We start from the raw sequence: 20315 nt of genomic DNA on the forward strand, positions 1-20315 counted from the left end.
TATTTTAAGTATTGGTTATATACTCCACCATGCTCTTGTTATCTTATTTCTTTGAATCATTTGATAAATAGGAAATCTGCAAGTCTGTATTTCCTTTCATTTAACATAGATACAATTTAGAAAACAATTTAAAATACATGTTCATTTTTAATTAACTTATTTTAAGTATACATATTTGTAGGGTATATTTCAGTACATGTATACAATATGTAACAAGATGAGTGTAACTGGCATACTGATCACCTCAAATGTTTACTATTTCTTTACAAAAATCACTATTTTAATTGTATATATTTATGGGGCACAGTGTGATAGTTTAATACATGTTCACTCTATACAGTGATCACTCCAGTATAATTATTGAAAATATAATTTACTTTTTCTCCAGGATGCTAGTAATGCCAAGATTCTCCTAAACTTATTCTTAACATTTTTACAAATTATTGGTTAAATATTCTTTGCAATATAATGACTTATGCCTTGGTAATAACACTGAAAATATGTCTCTGTGTGTATGTGTGTAAAATCATTAAATATTATCTGATATTCAAACTATGTTGCTTAAGTAAACCTAAGGACATGAAACATTTTCCTATAATTTGGCAACTTTTCTCTTAGTCTTTAGGAGAAAAGTTGCTGTTCTTCCAGAGTCTGTGTCAAAATAAACATGTAGGTGTATTGTGTATGTTTATGAGTTGATGTGTGTGTTTGTAAATTATTTCAGAATAGTATATTTGGATTTGGCAGAGGATCTGATTTTGCCAAACTAATAAAAGTAAATATCTCCATTCATCTTTTCCTCTCTTCCTGAACAGGAAGTTTTCTCTATTGATCGAATGAAAAAAATTATATTAAACCCTTAGAATTTCTACTATAATTCAAGTGTGTCTCCTATAATTTCCTATTTTCTAGTGTCACTTTTCATAGCTAATACTAATAGTCATAGCAGATGTGCTATATACTCAGTAATGAACTAAGTAATTATGAGATATAGAATAATATAGAGTAAAATACAGCATGTCATTATCATCTTCATGGGTCCTCATCATCATATCTCCCAAGGGAGACTCCCATGCCCTTGTGTCTGACCATACTCCACTTAGGTCACATTGTTCATAATACACTTGCTCCTTGCATTGATCCTACACTACTACCAATATTCTTGTCTCAGAAGATTTACATTTATTTTTATCCACTTGGAAAACCTTTCCTATTGCTATTCACATGGGTTCTTCCTTCCCTTATTTTATATTGTTCAAGTGGTACTTTCACAGAGAGGCCTTTTGATCACTGCTTTGTCACTTGCTGCCCTTTTTCTGTTTATTTATTTATTATATACTTTTGTTCTATCTAAGGAAGCCCTATGACATATAAAAGTTTGAATAATGAAAAAAAAATCTGCATACCAAACAACTAAACTTAAGAAATAGCATACTGGAAAAAATATGGATGTCCCTTGCCTCTCTTAATCAAATTCTATTTACTCCCCACCATGGTCCTCATGCAGATCATTTGTCTTTTTGCTTTTAGTGTCATTCCCTGTTCTTCCCACTAAAAATTCATTGCTCAGGATTCTTTTAAAAACAGGCTGTTGGCTTGGGTTGGTCAGTGGAATGCCTCATGAAATACTGAAGGTAGGAAAAGGAGATAACATAGGATATGTGTCTTACTGCATTAAGGTGTTGTTTTAGTCAGTTTTTCCACTTCTGTGACTAAAGGATCTGACCAGAACAACTGTGGAGTAGGAAAAGTTTGAGTGTGCACAGTTTCAGTGGTCATGGTCCATAGAAGACTGGCTCCATTCCTCAGGGCCAGAAGTGAGGCTGAACATCATGGTGGGAGAGTATGAAGGAGAAAATCAGCTCACATGGTGATGAAGAAGCAGAGAGACTTCACTCTCCATATACAAAATATATCCCCCAAAGCCATGCCCCAATTCCTACCTCCTCCAGCCACACCCTACCATTTCAGTCACCACCCAGTTAATCCCATCAGTGATTCTCTGATTAGGTTAAGGACATAACCCAATTGTTTCTCCTCCAGATCTTGCCTTGTCTCACACATGAGTTTTGAGGGACACCACATCCAAACCATAACAGGTGTGTTTCCATCAGTGGCTGAGAATGAGTCCTCCAAGGTTCTAGCTCCTTTTGGAAATGTCATATCTCAGGGTCTAACATCCCAACAGGGAAGTTCCTTGTGAATCATGATCCTGAGGGCTGGCCCCAATGACTGAGTTCTTGTGACATTATATCCCAGCTCTTCCCATGTACCTCTAGCACTTGGGATGGTACTGACTCCCTGCTGTTGCAGACCTATAGGCTGCCCACCATCATTTGTGTAAGTCCTCATGTGTTCCAACATTTTATGAATGTAATTATATATCTTAAGTTGTTTTTAGTGCAAGATCTGAAATGATCTCTCCCCTGCCCACAGCCCTGGTAAAATCTTCTTACTCCTCAGAAATTTCTATTTGTTATTATGATCTATTTATTTGTCTGTTAGTTCATTTACTGACTTACCAACTATTTTGAATTATTGAGAACTTAGGTTTTTATTGTCTTTTATTTTTACTTCTTGAATTCCTGGTGCTCAAAGTACTGAATAAATTATTGCCAAATGAAGGAATAATCAATGAATGACCTCCTTTAATCGCCCTCAAAGTATCATCATCCTTATTTCTATTAAATAAGGTCTAAGGTACTAAAAAGTGAAGTAAGTTCCTGAAACTACTAAATAGATAATCAAGTCCAAAGCCAGGTCTTCTAAACTGCAGGATCAGACTTTCTAATTGTCATGCTACACAGCTGTTTCTGAAAAAAGAGAGAAGCAATCCCATTAGACGTTCATAAAAACTTGTTGATCTCTTTCTAATAAAAAGTAATTTGAACATCTTCACCAACACTTTCTTATCTCTTCTACTGACATATACACTCATCATCTGGATAAAATTGGGCTGATTAATAAAACCTCTAGCAAGCTTATAATACACGTTTGTTTCAGCTATGGTCACAAGGGAAACGAGCACTCTTTTCCAGAATGTACATATTCAATTTCAATTAAATCAGTCTTCTTGCAGTTTATAATCCATCCATCATATCCCCTTGCCTCTGCTTTCTTTTTCAATATCTCTTGCTCAAATACCTTCTCAGACACATCCTTTTACTTCATCATAACAAACTATTTCACTGAGAATCGAGAGGTACCTCTTTGTTTATTATCATCTAACATTCAAATAAAAATATCTGGTTTTATTTATATGAAATGGAACATTATTAATATGAAATGGAACAGTGAAGTCGAAAGTACCATAGAGATAATTTAATGAGAAATCAGAAATGCTCAGATTAAAATCTACTAAATTTGAGCATGAGCTCTCAGATAAATGTAAATAATTTCCTATTTCATGTAGAAGGAATTGGCATATAGAATCGACACTCAATTCCTAGCTATAAAAATGAATGATATTTAATTAATGATATAATTGTGTAAACTTGGACCTTGGGTTATGTTTTTTTTCCATTTAGGACAATAGCTATTATCTCTTCATATATAAATTGTGCCACATTCTTTCTGGGGTACATTTATGTTAGACTATCATACTGGTGTTGTATTATTTTCTAACCTATGTGTCTATTTCATTCCAAGTATTCATTTCTCATGTATCTTTCACTTTAATGATTGTTTGTTCTTCCTTGTCTAATTTACTGTTATACACATCCAATTTCTCCTGATTTTCACATATTGCATTTTCCTGTTCTAGAAGTACATTTTGATTATCCTTGAAATCTGTTATGTCATTGTTATGGTTTCCAATTGTTAGCAAAATTCTTAATTTTAGGTTTAATTTCATTGAACATGGTCACTATAACTAAAGTTTTATGTATACACACGTACATGCTTCAGAACTTAATAAACAAACATTGTATATGGCACATTCCATAATACATAGTATATATTATAAAAGGCCTAGTATACACATATATTTTATCATATATTTATTATTACAAGGCATGTACACAAATATATATATATATATATATATATATATCTTTTTTTGTCAAAACCACTACCAAATGCCTTTCTACAAAAAGCCTCAGATTCATCAATTTCAGATAGTTTTAACAATGCATATCTCACAGATTTAATTATAAGAATTAGATCTGGTAATACTTATTGGCTTAGTATTAGCATTCCTGATATATACTCAACACACATCAGTTGGTTTAGTTTTATTAAAATCAGAGATGACTGATAAAATTTAAAATATCTAGGACTTTGGGTAATTATACTGTTTTCTTCAAAGGCAAACACAGAAAGAGTAGCCTCTGAAGTTAGGTGTAGTTAGAGACTGCTCATTTTCTCTGAATATAATATATATGGCTCTAAAATAATAACTCCAGTTGTCTGTATATTTGTTCCCTGACCTTACAATCTGAATTTATCAATATAGAGTTTGCAAGAATGATTTCAAAATTCAGTACAATTTTGACATTCCTGACATACCAGACAAGTGGTAGGAATTTATTGTCATAATTATACTCTATGTTTCAGATTTCCACATTTTGTTAATAGTTAAACTTAGTTTCATGGGTGAGTTTGACACTTGGGTAAACAGGACAAAATTTTCAAATGGTTAAATGATTCTCTCTTTTTTTTCCCACTTTTGGTAGTTTTTGACACTTTGCCACCCATGCGCTATCAGGAAACAATGAGTACCATCCGGACATGGATCCAGCAGTCAGAAAACAAACTTGCTATACCTCAGCTTAGTGTCACTGAATATGAAATCATGGAGCAGAGACTTGGAGAGTTGAAGGTCTGTGGATATTTGAATATCATAAACAAAACAGTGAATCTCTCATATCAAGATACCATGTTGATGTAATTTTAAATTAACATTAAAATTAAAATGACAAGAATGATAGCTTACCAGTGCAACAAATGAAGAAGAGATTTTGAGAATATAATTTATGAATTTTTGCCACCTTTCTCTCTCTACCATAAATATATAGCTAATTTATGTACTGTGTATATACATATATGTATGTGTATATTTAGACATGTACATGTGTACATATAAAATACTCTCATTTAAAACATTTTGTTGATGTACAAAGTATATTTTTAGTTTAGTACACAATTTCAGATTTACTGGTTTCAATTATTAAAAAAAGCCACTAAAAGTTCCCCCATTGGTTTATTGTTTACACACAAAATGGAATATTACTCAATTATAAAGAAAAATGAACTTACAGCATTTGGCAGTAAATGTATGCAGATGGAGAATATGGTGCTATATGACATAAACAAACCAGTCCCCCCAAACCAAAGGCCAAATATTCTCTGATATGTGGATGCTAACCCACAACAAGGGACGGTGAGGAGGGGAAGAATAGAAATGCATTGGATTAGACAAAGGGGAATGAAGGGAAGGGAGGGGTGGAGAATTGGAAGGACAGTAGAATTAATCGGATATAACTTTCCTATCCTTGTGTTTGTATACACACCAGATTAACTCCACATCATGTATAACCACAAGAATACGATCCTCATTAGAATTTTACTCCATCTAGGTATAATATGCCAAAATATATTCTATTATGATGTATATCTAAAAATAACAAATAAAATAAATATTTCTCAATTCTCAAAGAAACAAGGGTAAAATCAGTACATTTGTAAAATTGACTTGAATGTAAATACTCATCAAATATAATATTTAATTTTTTATTTGAGTTCTAGTAACCATTTTTAACAGCCATATATCTGGAAAGATAAACATACTAATATGAAAGATGAAAAAATATATGATATTTGCTATACTTTTCCTATTAATTCAAAAAGCCTAAGTTGTATATTCAATTTTTTAAAGATGTGAAAACATTCATTACTTACATTCAGGAACTTAAATATTATATTTACATTTGGAGATTATGAAAAAATAAGTTAAAATTTGTATGATTAGTTCTTCTAAGAAATAATTTTAAAGAAATTTTAAAAAGTCTTTTCTAGTATATATTGTTCTGTTTAAACTACTTACTATAAACCAAGCAAAATGTAGCTGTTTAATCTTTTATGGTTATATTTTGTTATTTTTAATATGTGGTATAATGATTCCAGAGTTTAGTTGAAAGAAACAGTTATGACCTAATAGAACTAATAAATTTTCAAGAATTCTTAGAAACGCATAGCAATAGGGAAGTAGAGAAAATTACACAGGAAATGCAGAGTAGGTAAGTACAAAAGAATATTTCCACTAAAAAAGGAATAGGTGAAAGATAATTATTTATAAATAGTATTTGGAAAGTGTAAGGATCCTACTTCAAAAGTTACACCAGAAATAACATATAAAATACAGAGTTGAAAATATTTTGGAAATTAAAAAATACAGATTTGTAAACATAATGAGGATGCATAAAAATCAATGGATGCAACAACAGCCATTGTAAAAACACCAGAGACAATTTTAAAGAAAAACAAGTCCAAGGAAAATAATTTTTGTATGAGTAAGAAAGTCTGTTGTCAACAAAAGTGGGCAGAAATGGCCAATAAATCTATGAAAAAAATATAACTTGAATTGTGAAGAATGAAATACAAATTTACAAAATGAGATACCATTTTTCATATACTATTTGGGCACATATGCTCAAAAACTCTTAACTGTTTTTCTGGAAGTGATAAGCTAAACATTTTCATTTACTGTTAGGAATATAATTTTTATTTTGTGGAGGAAATAATTTCAACATTTTCTAATAAAATACATATTCATTAATATATATATGAGTATATAATTTGCATAAAGTCTAAATCTTAGAGTAATAACCAGAATATATTCAAAATATTAGTAGATAGGTGATAGATGTAAAAATAATTTACAGATGAGGAAAGGTAGAAATGAATTTGTAGATCTAATGGAAATAATTAAAACTACTAAAACATATGTTTAAAAAAATACCTGGTGACATGGGAAATGGCTTACTTACAATGATTAACTCAGAATATAGTTATATGCCAGATAGTGTCTAAAAAGTCACTCATGGAATACCAGTTTAATAAAGTAAACATAAGCAAAGTTAAAGGTAATGTTAAAAAAAAATCAAGTGTCACAAAATAGGCATAAGGTATTATCAAACTATAAAAGTTACACATTTGTCAAATTTTTTGCATGATATAGGTCATATTATAAGTGAAGGAATGATTGTGCATATAACATGGTTGAGAGTCAATATTTAGTTATGAATAAAATGGAAAATTTATATAAAACCCTAATGGTTCTGTATATTTTTTCATTCTTAAATCATGAGCCTTTATTGCTTTATAATCAAAGTTACATTTAAAAAAACATTGAGTAGGAGAAACCTATGCAGGTTAGATGTAAAATAAATTTTATAAAATTTTCCCAAAATTATCTTAGAATTCCAATTCAGTACTTAAATAAAATATCACCTTTTGAAAAATATGAAACTTGAGTTAACTGGCATCAATAGGCCCCTAATCTGGTAATTTATTCAATTATTTTTACCTTATATCAAAATAATTTAGTATAGTTTTAAAAAAAGACTAGAGATAAGTCCTCCTAAGAGTTTAGTATAATTAAGTTAAGCTCCATTAACTATCATAAATGTAGTTATTTTATACCCCTGGTTCAATGTAATTAAATGTTCTAAAATTCTTTGGTTCAGTAAAATAAACTAAAGATTTGGACATGTTTGACATTGTTTTTTAAAATGGCATGAATTGTTAAATATCACTATATAATGTTTAAGTTATTCCTATAAAGAATTTAAATTATCAGTAGATATAACTGATATTAGAACATTTACTCACATAGATTTCATTTTAAGTATGCTTAATTTCTTAATTTATTGGAAACTTATCAATGTTAATTATTTAGTATAAATGTATTTTTTATTTTCAATTTTGAGGCTTTGCAAAGTTCTCTGCAAGAACAACAAAGTGGCTTAAATTATCTCAGCACCACTGTGAAAGAGATTTCAAAGAAAGCCCCCTCTGAAATTAGTCAGAAATACCAATCAGAATTTGAAGAGATTGAAGGACGCTGGAAGAAACTCTCCTCGCAGCTGGTAGAACATTGCCAAAAGCTAGAAGAGCAAATGAATAAACTTCGAAAAATACAGGTAACTCCAATTTTGACTGTTACATTCACTTATTTACTTATTTTCCCCAATACTGCATTGTCAAATTTAAAGGTAAATTGATATTGGAACCCCAGAAAGCTTTGAAGACATCAATAAGATCAAACACACAAACCTTTATCAATGGAGTATAATTTGTATATTTTACCTAAAAATGTAATTAATAGCTCTGGTTCTTAGATTTTCTTTAGAATTAATTATTTTATCAATACAAATAGGACTTGGACATATTGTTAGCTTAATAATTTTAAATACAAGCTATTCTATGGGTAATGTCCTTTTTGGTTGATCAATTGTGAAATATACTAATGTCAAATAGAAACTTTGAAAGCATCATGGTATGATAGAAAAGCACTGGAATAAGATGCTTCTGAATTTAAATTCCAGTCCAAATGCTTAGTTATTTTTAATATTTACAATCTAAAGTACTATGCAGTCCTAAAATATTCTATAAGCACAATATGCATATTTACATGTATGTATTTATAAACATATGTGTACATATATACATACATATAGCATACATGAAAAAAAAACATTTCTTTTTTGCCAGGAGCTGCATGCATTCTTTGGTTCATGACCTCATCCTCCATCTTCAAAGCCTTATGGTGTAGTGCATTAAACATTATAGGAATAGGCAGGAAAGAAGTCCAAATCAAGTGAGAACATATTATCTTAAGTATACTTTGATCAGGAAAATTTTAGTCAGCAAATAAACAGGAAGAAAGCTTCAAAAGAACTAGTATGTTCAACTCACTGGAGATATTATGTTTAAATATTAATAAAATATATGATTAGAAAATGCTCTGGAATATCATTCTTTGGAAAATGTATTTTAAACAAGTAGTAATGGGATTAACATCAACAACAGCAATAATAATAAAGGATAGTTACTAGTATATTCAAGAGGGAAAGATGTAATTACATTTTTATTTTCAAAACATTACCATGGCCAGGCATGGTGGTGCATGCCTATAATCCCAGTGACTTGGGAGGTTGAGGCAGGATTGTGAGTTCAAAGCCAGCCTCAGCAAAAGTGAGGTGCTAAGCAACTCAGTGAGACCCTGTCTCTAAATAAAATGCAAAATAGGGCTGGAAATGTGGCTTAGTGTTCCAGTGCCCCTGAGTTCAATCTTTGGTACCACCCTTTGCTTCCCCCAAAATCATATTACCATGAAAAGGAAAAAGAGAAGAGGAGATTACTGTCATCAATGTACAGGAATGATTTCAGTGCACTAAGACTCAGGCAGATACCAAAAAGTGATAATGCAGTAAGGAAGAAGTCAATAAGACTGGAAAAAGAGCAGTGTAGATATGGAAGAGGCACAAGTAGCTTTGAAAATGTGAGGAAGGTGGTAATGTTGAAGCTTCTAGATTTATTCAAGTGTTTTTAATAATATTACTAATTATATTAAAAGGCAAACATTCTGTGAAACATATATTTTCAAAGAAATTTAAGAGAATATAGTGCATCTAGACAGTGTGGTTTAATCCTATAGAAATAACAAAGTGACAGACATGTTTGAAAAATAACCAAAAAAGCATCAAAAACAATGTCCAACAAGGAGGAAAACTAGGAGGTAGTTGGCTATTTATGAATGATGAAAGATGAGATGGATTTTGTTTTGTTTTGTTTGGTTTGGTTTTGGTACCAGGGATGGGGTTCAGGGGCTCTAAACCACTGAGCCACATCCCCAGCCCTTTTTATTTAGAGACAGGGTTTCACTAACTTACACATGGCCTTGCTAAGTTGTTGAGTCTGGCTTTGAACTCACAATCCTCCTGCCTCAGCCTCCTGAACCACTGGGATGACAGGTATGCACCAATGCACGCAGCAAAAGATAAGATTTTTTTTCACCTGATCATTGTTTCAAACTGGTCAGGCAAATAAGAAATTAAAAGCAAAAACTTATTCTTTAAAATTGACAAAATCTTGGTCTAAAAGTTCCCAGCTGAAGGGACTATTTTAAAGTGTCAACTGTAGAAAACAATTTGTGGAAGTTCGGGTTTAGGGAGGCTATAAAGACACTATTACATTGAGTTTATTGTTCATAGTTTGTTTTATGTAGTGTAAGGGCACATTGTTAGTATTATCATGAGTTGTTTTGTAACTTAAAATTTCTCTAGAGGGGGATATGATTTAATGTTCTCGAGAGGAACATCATAAAACCACATTTGGTAGTAATTTTTTATTTTTAACAATAGCAGACTTCATACACCAGTGCTCATAGAGTAGACCATAAAAATGCAGTCTTAGTAAAAATATTCTTTTCCTGAAGAGCTACTTAGCGACATCCTTCAAACATGGGAGTTGTTTGTGGGCTTGTGTTTAGACATATCATCATGATGAACTATGTAAAAAGTAATCAGCACCCAGTAATGCCTTAAAATGTTCTCTTATTCCAGAATCACATAAAAACACTGAAGAAATGGATGGCTGAAGTTGATGTTTTCCTGAAAGAGGAATGGCCTGCTCTTGGAGATTCAGAAATTCTAAAAAAACAGTTGAAACAGTGCAGAGTAAGATTTTATATGATGCCTTTCATGTGAACACTTTTATATGGTAATATTTCATTAGATCAGTATTTTTTACTCAGAGGGCATTTAGTAATATCAGGAGAAAGTTTTGGTTGTTGCAACATGCTAGGGATGATATTAAGGCTGGCATCTAATAAGGAGAGGCCATGGAAGCTGATAAACATCCTACCAGTCCCTTCACAACAAATAATTACACAGACTAGAATATCAATATTATCGGGGGGCCAGGGTTGTGGCTCAGTGGTAGAGTGCTTGCCTAGCGTGCGTGAGGCACTGGATTCAATTCCTGGCACCACATAAAAATAAAATAAAATAAAATAAAATAAAGGTATTGTTTCTACCTACAACTAAAAAATACATTAAAATATTAAGAGTATCAACTTTGAGAAATCACTGGTATAATAAATGAGAAAGTATTGACTTTTATGTAAACCTAACTTTATAAAATAATATAAATAGGCAGATAATTTAAAGAAACCTTTGACTACTTCTTATATCTTATTACAGATTATTATTCATACCATTACTCCTTCCATGTATAGTGCACTATGTTATATTGCACAACATGGTTTTATGAAATGATATTCATTATACCATTGTGATACAGCAAGAAGACAATAATATAGCTTTTTAAAGAACTTGCTTTGGAAAAAAAGCTAAAAAAGTAAATCTGGGTTACAAATAACCTTCACACCCGTCATGCTATAAACAATTACTGTAATATCCTGTGTTTGAAAATGAAAATCTTTTCAAAAGTAGTAATGTATGAAGCCCTTCATTTTCACACATTTTTTCTACCAAGAAACACTAAATTTATTCCCTTTGTTTTTGAAATAAGCAGCACACAGATAATTCCCTACTTCATTCATGCCATAAAAACACTAAAAATTTTTGTAAGATCTATATGCAGATATCAACTGAATTGTCTATTTCATATTTTAAAGGACAAAATTCATATGCAATGTCATCATTCTTATACAGTTCCTATTTATGATGCATTTATAACATATTGTGATATTTTTCAGCTAGATTAAATAGTATTATTTCCTTAGCTTTTAGTCAATGATATTCAGACGATCCAGCCCAGTTTAAACAGTGTCAATGAAGGTGGGCAGAAGATAAAGTATGAAGCCGAGCCAGAGTTTGCATCCAGACTTGACACTGAACTCAAAGAACTTAACACTCAGTGGGATTACATGTGCCGTCAGGTATGGACAGTATCTTTCATTGGATTTGGCTCAATTTAATTAATTGAAAATTTTTAATGTCTCCCTTTACCATTATCTTCATATAAAGTGTTCTTTCTAGCTATGTTCATGCTTTAAGGCAGAATTTATTCAAATGAATAAGCCTCTCTGGAGTACAGAAATATTTTCATAGTAAATATTTTAAATATTACATTTTTTTTATTATTTTAGTTTTAAACTGACCTTCTTGAACTCAGTTGTGACACTGAAAAATGAGATGTTACTCATAGCAATTATTTTCATTTAGTCTTTTCTCCTATGCATAAATGTATAATAATAATTGGTATAACAACAGATAGACTACATATCCATATTTGATACAGAAATAAATTGAAAAAGTTAAATATTTGTATACACAAATGTATATAATTTTTACTTCTGATTGTTAAGATTTCAAAGTTTAGCTTCTTTAATACCTTTATTTCAGTCAATGAATTAAGACTGAAAAATGATTAAGAATAATAATGAATAAAATAAAAAAAACTAGATTCACATCTGAGTTACTTGTTTTCATATAGCAATATATATTATAGATATTCATTTTAAATGTAAAGATTAAACTATGGAAAGTAAACTATTATATTTATTAGTGGTATATATCAAATATTTCTTGTACAAAAGATAAAGTTTTGACCTACACCAGGCAGTGATTACTTTAACATTCATCAATGCCTTTTTGTTTTATTTTGTTTTTGATATTAGGGATTGAGCCTGAGGGCATGTTACCATTGAATTGCATCCCCAGCCCTTTTTATTTTTTCTTAGTTTTTTCACCCTTTTAAAAATTTTGTTCTAATTCATTATACATTCTATAAGAATGTATTTTGACACTTTAAAACTTAGGGCCTTGCTAACTTGCTGAGGCTGGCCTTAAAATTGTGATCCTCCTGTCAGCTTCTTGAGTTGCTGGGATTATAGGCATGTGCCACTATGCCTCGCCATTAATAACTTTTTTGAAGTTAATGAGAGTTTTGTTTATATGTGTTAGAGATAGTCAGCCTTTGGTTATTTCTAAGTAATTTTTAAAAATTAAAAAGAAATAATGCCAAAAGGTAAAAGTTAAATTTGAAAAAGAATTTAGGAAACCAATGGTCAAGGCAAGTTGCACATCTGACGTTTTAACAGTTCTATTAACTCACAGATAAGATAACCTTGGGTCAACTAACTTGCATGCTTCTCCTATAGCAAGTCAGTGGTATAAGGGTTGTTCATGAAAAAATCATCACTTAAATAATGGATTGTACCATTGATAGTTTCCTGGAAGACCTGTGTGAAATGTTTTTGTTTTTGGAATGTTCATAATGGATGAGTTGAAAAAATACCACCAATTTATTTAGAGCAAAGGGAAAAACAACAGCAAAAATTTTATGAAGGTCACTGATGTTACAGAAATCTCAATATTTTTACAATTTATACAACTATAATGTTAAAAACACCTTAAATCTTAAACATCTTGGCTTAAGACTTATCTATTATAATGCACACTAGAAAATTTTTTGTTCAAAAGAAGTATTTTGAACACATCAGCCCCTGCATGACAAAAATATTATAGAACCCAGCCATGTTCTGAACTTTTTTTCCCCAATTCTACAAGGTTTTACATCTTTCTGCTTCTCCTTGGAGTATCATACTACCCATGCTCTCCCTGTGGAAAAAAAATCATCTAGTTTTAAAAGGAAGAAATTATCCACTCAGGTGAAGAGAAAGATAGAAAAGTAAAAGAAGTGAAGCTGGGCTTGGTTGTTGATACCACCTCAGTGGTCTAGACAAAAGAATGGAAAAGTAGTATAAACCTATGTATCATAGAAATATCTACATAAACAATAATGATGTTCTTTCTTGGGTTAGACATGACTTGTTACCTAATATTAGATGTCAAGGTTCAGAAAAACACAAATAGAGACAAAATTGTCAAGTATTTGAAATACTTGAAGATATTTGGAGGTCTCATCATGCAATTTTGGAGGTATAAAATGGTTAAAATTAACTTAAATTCCAAACATCATGTACCCAAATGAAAAAAATCAAGATTTTAGCTATTTATAAAATAAAACAATAACCTTTACTGAAATATCTCACAAATTGCCAAGCAGAGTGGCAAGAGGATGGTGTGGGCTGGGGCAGGGCACAGTGCCACACACCTGTAATCCCAGTGGCTATGGAGGCTGAGGCCGGAGGATCACAAGTTCAAAGCCAGCCTCAGCAAAAGCAAGGCACTATGCAACTCAGTGAGACCCTATCTCTAAATAAAATACAAAACAGGGCTGGGGATGTGGCTCTTTGGTTAAGCACCCCTGAGCTTAATCCCCAGTACCCCCCAAAAATATTTCATAAATTAAGCAACAACATTCAAGAGAAGGAAAAAAGGGAGAAAGGGAAGGAGAGAGAAGGAAGGAGATTTATAATTATTCATATATTTACATTATTATATATATTTATTAAATTAAATGCATATAGGGGCTGAGAGTATAGCTCAGTTGGTAGTGTGCATATTTGAACCCATCAAAGAAAGCCATTGGAAAGAGCAGCTCAAAGAGAAAAATGGATGGAAAATAAGAGTCACGAGCTCATTCAAAAATCACATTGATGATTTAGTCTGTATGTCAAATGCATTTGGGTGCTATCAAAGATATTTAGATATAATAGTGACATAATTTAAAGTAATTATTTAAAAATTACTATGTATTCACATTATACAGAGAATAAATTGAAGGAGCTCTAGTAGAAGCAGTTAGGAATGAATTGCTGTTGTTCAGATTGAGATAAAACTGGAAAAGTAAATGGAAATATTAGTGAACATTGAGAGACATGAAGAAACTTGAAATATATGACCCTCTTGTGACATTATGTTTTATTTAATGTCCAAACTTCTCATAGCATTTTTCCTCATTCTTACATAGAAATGGATCTGGTTTGAATACATATTGCTCTGCTCATTACTGTTTATTCTGTTTTGTGGTATGTATATTTTCCTATTCTAATAGTATTTACCCAAGGAGGGAATATGTTGTTCTGAGCAAACTGGAACAATGTGCTGACCACTCAATGTGGACATATTCTATGGATCAGCCTTCACACTTCTCTGTTTCCAATCATTGCCTAGGTCAACTCATACAACATCATTATTTCAAATATAATTCATAAATTCTACCTTCCGCAATTTTTGTTATATTCTGGAAATTTCTCCTGAATCTTAGGACTGCATATTCATTTTCCCACTCAATCCATACATGTGAATGAAATATTAGAGTGTGTGTGTGTATGATATATATAAAATAGCTCCAAAATATAGACATGCATTACAATAGATATAAGCTGTATGCCTACTGTATACAGTAAATATAGCATACCCAGACAAAATCTCTGAAATTTCTGATATACTCAACAATCTGCTATCTGGGTAGTCGCTCTGGCATCCCTATCCTTTCAGCTACCCAAGTCAAAGTCCTTAAGGTCTTCTTGTCTCCTATATTTTTCTCACACCCAAACATAAAATGGATCAACAAATGCTGTTGGTTCTAACTATACAATTCCCAAGTTCCAGCAATTTCTCAGCATCCTTCTGCTCTTACACTAGATGAATTCATTATTCTTTTTTAGACCATTGCAGAGGATTCCTAACAAGTCTCATGTTGCCATTTTTTGCCCCTTCCCACGGAGCTATTATCAGCATAGCAGCCAGAATGATGGTTTCAAAATATGTTAGATATCACTCTTCTACTCAATAACTTTTCAAGGTACTCTAAAATTTAAGCCTGTGTATTGGCCTAGGAATGCATCTGAAAGAAAGAATTAAAGCATAATATGTTACTAGTATTGTGCTGATTAATGTTTGACAATTGGTATTATGAAAGTAGATCAAGGATATAATCCTAGGAACAGATTTGGGAGAAAATATAGGCATATGGAGTTCTGATGCATATAATTCACTTAGATATAAATACACAGTTGGCAGTAGGGAAAAAAAGTGATCTGAAACACTATTTTAAATGTAAGAAAGAAATGGAATAAGAAAAGGCCTTAAAAATAGAGATTGGAATGATACAAGAAGAGGACCAGCCACAGAACTCTGGGAAATATTTAAATGTCAGCAAGTAAAAGAAGGCCAACAGAATAACTGAGAAAAGAAAATATGTGCAAAAATTGGCCAAGAAAGCTGCAATGTCAAGAAAGTAGGGGTTTCAAGGAGCCAAATATAATTATGAGACTCAAATGCTACAAGAAACAAATTCTTAAAAGTAAAAGAAGATAAGAGATGGTTTGGGAGATATATATTAGATCAAGAATCAGGAAAACCCTAATGTTCTTAGAGTTACAGTGGATTGGTGAGGATAGAGACAGATTATATTTAAGCAATTTTCTAGAGGTCATTAAGTAGAAAAAGGAGAGAATGCACTTTAAAATTATGAACTGTATAAAATTATGATAAGATGGATGTTTGCTTAATTTAACTTCTTAAATCATAGGATAGTCTGTGAACATATTAATATGGTGGCCTAAAAGAAACAAGAGAGAAGAGTTGAAGAAATATAAATTCAGGAAAGACACAGAGGAAAATAAGGGAAAGATACAGGGAAGTACAGACCTCAGAGCATTAGCTCTGAAAAGGACTCATTGACCCTGGACAAGACCAAAGTCATCTTTTGCTCTGAGATCGGAGATTAAAGAAAGTGTGGTGGGGAGTAGTACTAAATGTTTGATTTATAAAGTATATAACAGGAAACAGAAAGAAATTCCTGTTTTATCTATTTCGAGAATTTGCTGTAATCAGCTGACACTGTTGGATAGATTGGACAGTTCGAAATAAGCATATTGGAGTCACTAAAGATATAAAGCAAAATTGTAATTTTAACCAAAATCTTTTCACAGAAATTCTTTTTAACATATGAAAGCAAACATTGCATGTCTTACTCTTTCCAAACATTCATAAAGCTGTAGTAGATCAAATTGGAAAAAGACCTTGGAAATTGTCTAGTTATAAATCTGAACTACAGAGAAATGATGTTAGATTGCTTAGCATTGACTCTAGGAGTCTGATTCCTAAGTCAATGTTCTTCCCAATACACTTGTACTATCATCTCAAAATGGCCTTATAACCTTTTTTCTTAAGGAAAAAAAATACTTCTGATCCCTTTCCTCTAGTTTAGTTTTATAGCATGCCATATATCTATATCTATATCTATATCTATATCTATATCTATATCTATATCTATATCTATATCTATATATTTACTACAAGTTTGGACTAAGTTTCATTAGTCTCTCCAATATTTTTGTAGCTTCTCCAACTACTTCAAATGATTATAGTAGAGTAGATTGTCTACATAGAAATTTAACAACCTGTTTATTTAGGCTTACTATAGGTTTATTAAATGTGCAAAATAGTATTTATACCTTTACTAGAATAATGATTAGACATATTGTTCTTGATGTGTCAGACTGGAACAGTTATTCATATTTCAATAAATTATTTTCTATATTCATCTAGAAAAGGAAAGCAAAAGTGAAACATTGATCAAATTCAACATGGTTGGGTTATGAAATGTAAGGGAAATAAACATGGTGGCATTTCTACACATATTTAGTATTGAGTAAAGTACCATGAAATTTTTATTTTATTAAAATTATGCAGTATATATTAAAACTTTACTATTAGAACTCTGTTAGTTAAAATATCAAACCTTGTTTAATCCCAGATAAAAGAATTATTTTGAGTATAGTTACATTTCAGAGGGAAACACTATATATAATTACTATAATACTACTCAGTACTTTGAAACAAGATATTTGTGTATATGATTTTGTTTTAGATGTTTTATGTTTTGCTGTTTTTTAGTTATTGAGTAATAAATTCCATGGTAAACATTCTTAATATTTCCAAAAATTATGAGGGTTTAAAAAGCAGATGTTCCATATGACCTCACATATTGTTTGGCAGCTTGCTATTTAAACTTAAAAATATATGGTCTTACATTTTATTTCAGTACACAAATTGATGATATGTGATATCCCATGGTTTGTATGTTTAATTAATCCCACATGAAAGCAAATTTGGATTTATCCCCAACATGCTGCTTTCTTCATGGCTGAATTAAACAATGTACATGCAACTCGGTACACTTTGATATGATTTACTCTTAAAAGGCCCAGAGTAGACTTTGGTTCAAGAACATTAATATTTTAAATATATTTTATCAGCTTGCTATGAAAGGTTATGTATTTCCCTAAACAGTATGAAAACTTTTATATCCCTACACCCATGCCAAACTGAGCATCTTCATTAATTTTTTTGCCATACTATTTTACTTATGAAAAAACAATAATTAGGGCTGGGGTTGTGGCTCAGCTGTAGAGCACTGATCTAACACATGCAGGGCCCTGGGTTCGATCCTCAATACCACATAAAAATAATTAATAAATAAATAAAATAAAGATATTGTGACCAACTACAACTAAAAATAAATATTTTAAAAAGAAAATACAATAATTAATTTTCACTTGTGATTACTTACATATAAATAGTATTGGAACATCTTTTATACAGACATAATTTTTTCTGTGAATTATCTGTTTATCTTATACATTTTCATTTTTTGCTTTGTTTTATGAGAATTTTCTGTAGTTGTTTCATTTTTCATTACCTAAGATATTTAAAATCATAAAAGCATCATCACAAAACTGAAAGAATGATCAATTAGTTCTACATATGCCAATAAAATTATTTTACAACAATTATTTTTTCTACTCACAGAAAGAAAAGAATTGTCAAAGACAAAAGCTAACTTATTGTAATTAGGGCAAACTGGTCATTTTATTATCTATTCCAAGTAAATGGCTATATTGTATTTTCACACTTATGTGAGATTAAACATGATCCCCATGAGTTACTTTTCTTATGGATATAATCCTTTCATTTCATCTTTACTATCAAATCTTAGTTATTTACACATTATTCAATAGCATGGTAATGCTAATGTCTTGGCACTGTCAGTATTTATGCTTTTCTTGTTTGTTTATTTTATGGAAGGTCTATGCCAGAAAAGAAGCCTTAAAAGGAGGTTTGGATAAAACTGTAAGTCTCCAGAAAGATCTATCAGAAATGCATGAATGGATGACTCAAGCTGAAGAAGAATACCTAGAGAGAGATTTTGAATATAAAACTCCAGATGAATTACAGAGAGCAGTTGAAGAGATGAAGGTAAAATAAATCAAATAAACCAAAGAAATAATGGAAAGGAATGCAACATTGCTTAAAATTGTGCTTATGACAATCTACTGTCTTCTGGGTTTAATACTAGAGATTTATTTTTAATTAATTTTAATCAATTTTGCTTTAAATTTTGTTATATTTTCTATTAAAGTCTTAAAATATTTATTAATTTAGTGCATTGTGGTCAAAATGTCAACATTGGCAATCCCAGTTTAAAACTTCATTCTTTTGAAATGATATAGTGTTGAGGATTAGAATCAGCTGATCACATTAACTGTTTTTAGCTGTTGCAAATTCAAGTTGAAACTATGACAAAGTGTTCTAGAATAGACAATATAAAATATATTTAAATGCTTTGTTAATTTGGTAGCTTAAGGGATTTCTTTGAATTTGGGAGTTTTAAGTATTTTAACAGGTAGCTTTTAATATGGATAAAAAGAACTGAGTTTACATGCATATATTTTGAAACCATACAACAAAAATATAGTAACTTTGATTTAGGACCAGGAGAACCTGTATATACCACAGTCTTAGAAGTAAAACCTCAAGTTGAATATATAAAGTGGCATTTCAGTGTGGCTTTGGGAAACTCAGTATCAATACAGTCTTCTATTTTATGCTGTTTATATTGTTGTTCTTCCTAACTTGACTGTATGTACTGAATGCTAATACTTAGATTTAAGTAAGTTGCCTAGGTCAGTGTGAGTACTCAATGACCTGTAGCTGTAAAGACAGCAACTATTTTTATGTACTAATAAGAATGCATACGCTGATAGAATTTTTCTATGTGAAATATTAATAGGTGCTTATTTGGTTTGAGGCCTCATGACAGAGCAAAATTAATGTGGAACCAGACCCTCAGTTTCAAAACCTGGTTTGGTTCCTTGCCAGGTGCATAACCTTGGGTGAGTTACATAAGCTCTGTGAGCTCCAACTCCCTCATTTGTGAATTTAGTACTAGAACACCTCCCTTCTAGAACTGTTTAAAGCATGAAACATAGAAGTCCCAAATACTCAGCCAGGTGCAAAGCAAATTTTTCAAATTTGATAGCTATTGTTGTAGTTATTATCATTGCTGCATACTAAGAAATTAAGTGTACTTTATAAAATATATGATCAGTCAGATATATTTCTTATAGTTAATAGCAGAAAGCACTCACA

The 20315-nt window shown here is 31.2% G+C and overlaps 1 protein-coding gene across 3 annotated transcripts in view; it reads left to right on the plus strand.

Annotated features, from left to right (window-relative positions):
- Dmd (dystrophin) overlaps positions 1 to 20315 on the plus strand; it is a 2014880-nt gene that overhangs the window by 679303 nt on the left and 1315262 nt on the right. For all 3 annotated transcript variants that reach the window (XM_077794046.1, XM_077794047.1, XM_077794048.1), the window contains 5 exons: positions 4674 to 4819; positions 7929 to 8141; positions 10566 to 10679; positions 11750 to 11905; positions 18972 to 19142. In XM_077794046.1, the coding sequence (XP_077650172.1) occupies positions 4674 to 4819; positions 7929 to 8141; positions 10566 to 10679; positions 11750 to 11905; positions 18972 to 19142 (800 nt within the window). The remainder of the gene's footprint in view (positions 1 to 4673; positions 4820 to 7928; positions 8142 to 10565; positions 10680 to 11749; positions 11906 to 18971; positions 19143 to 20315) is intronic.

The sequence above is a fragment of the Urocitellus parryii genome, chromosome X (genome assembly GCF_045843805.1).
Source record: "Urocitellus parryii isolate mUroPar1 chromosome X, mUroPar1.hap1, whole genome shotgun sequence".
Classification (NCBI taxonomy): Eukaryota; Metazoa; Chordata; class Mammalia; order Rodentia; family Sciuridae; genus Urocitellus; species Urocitellus parryii.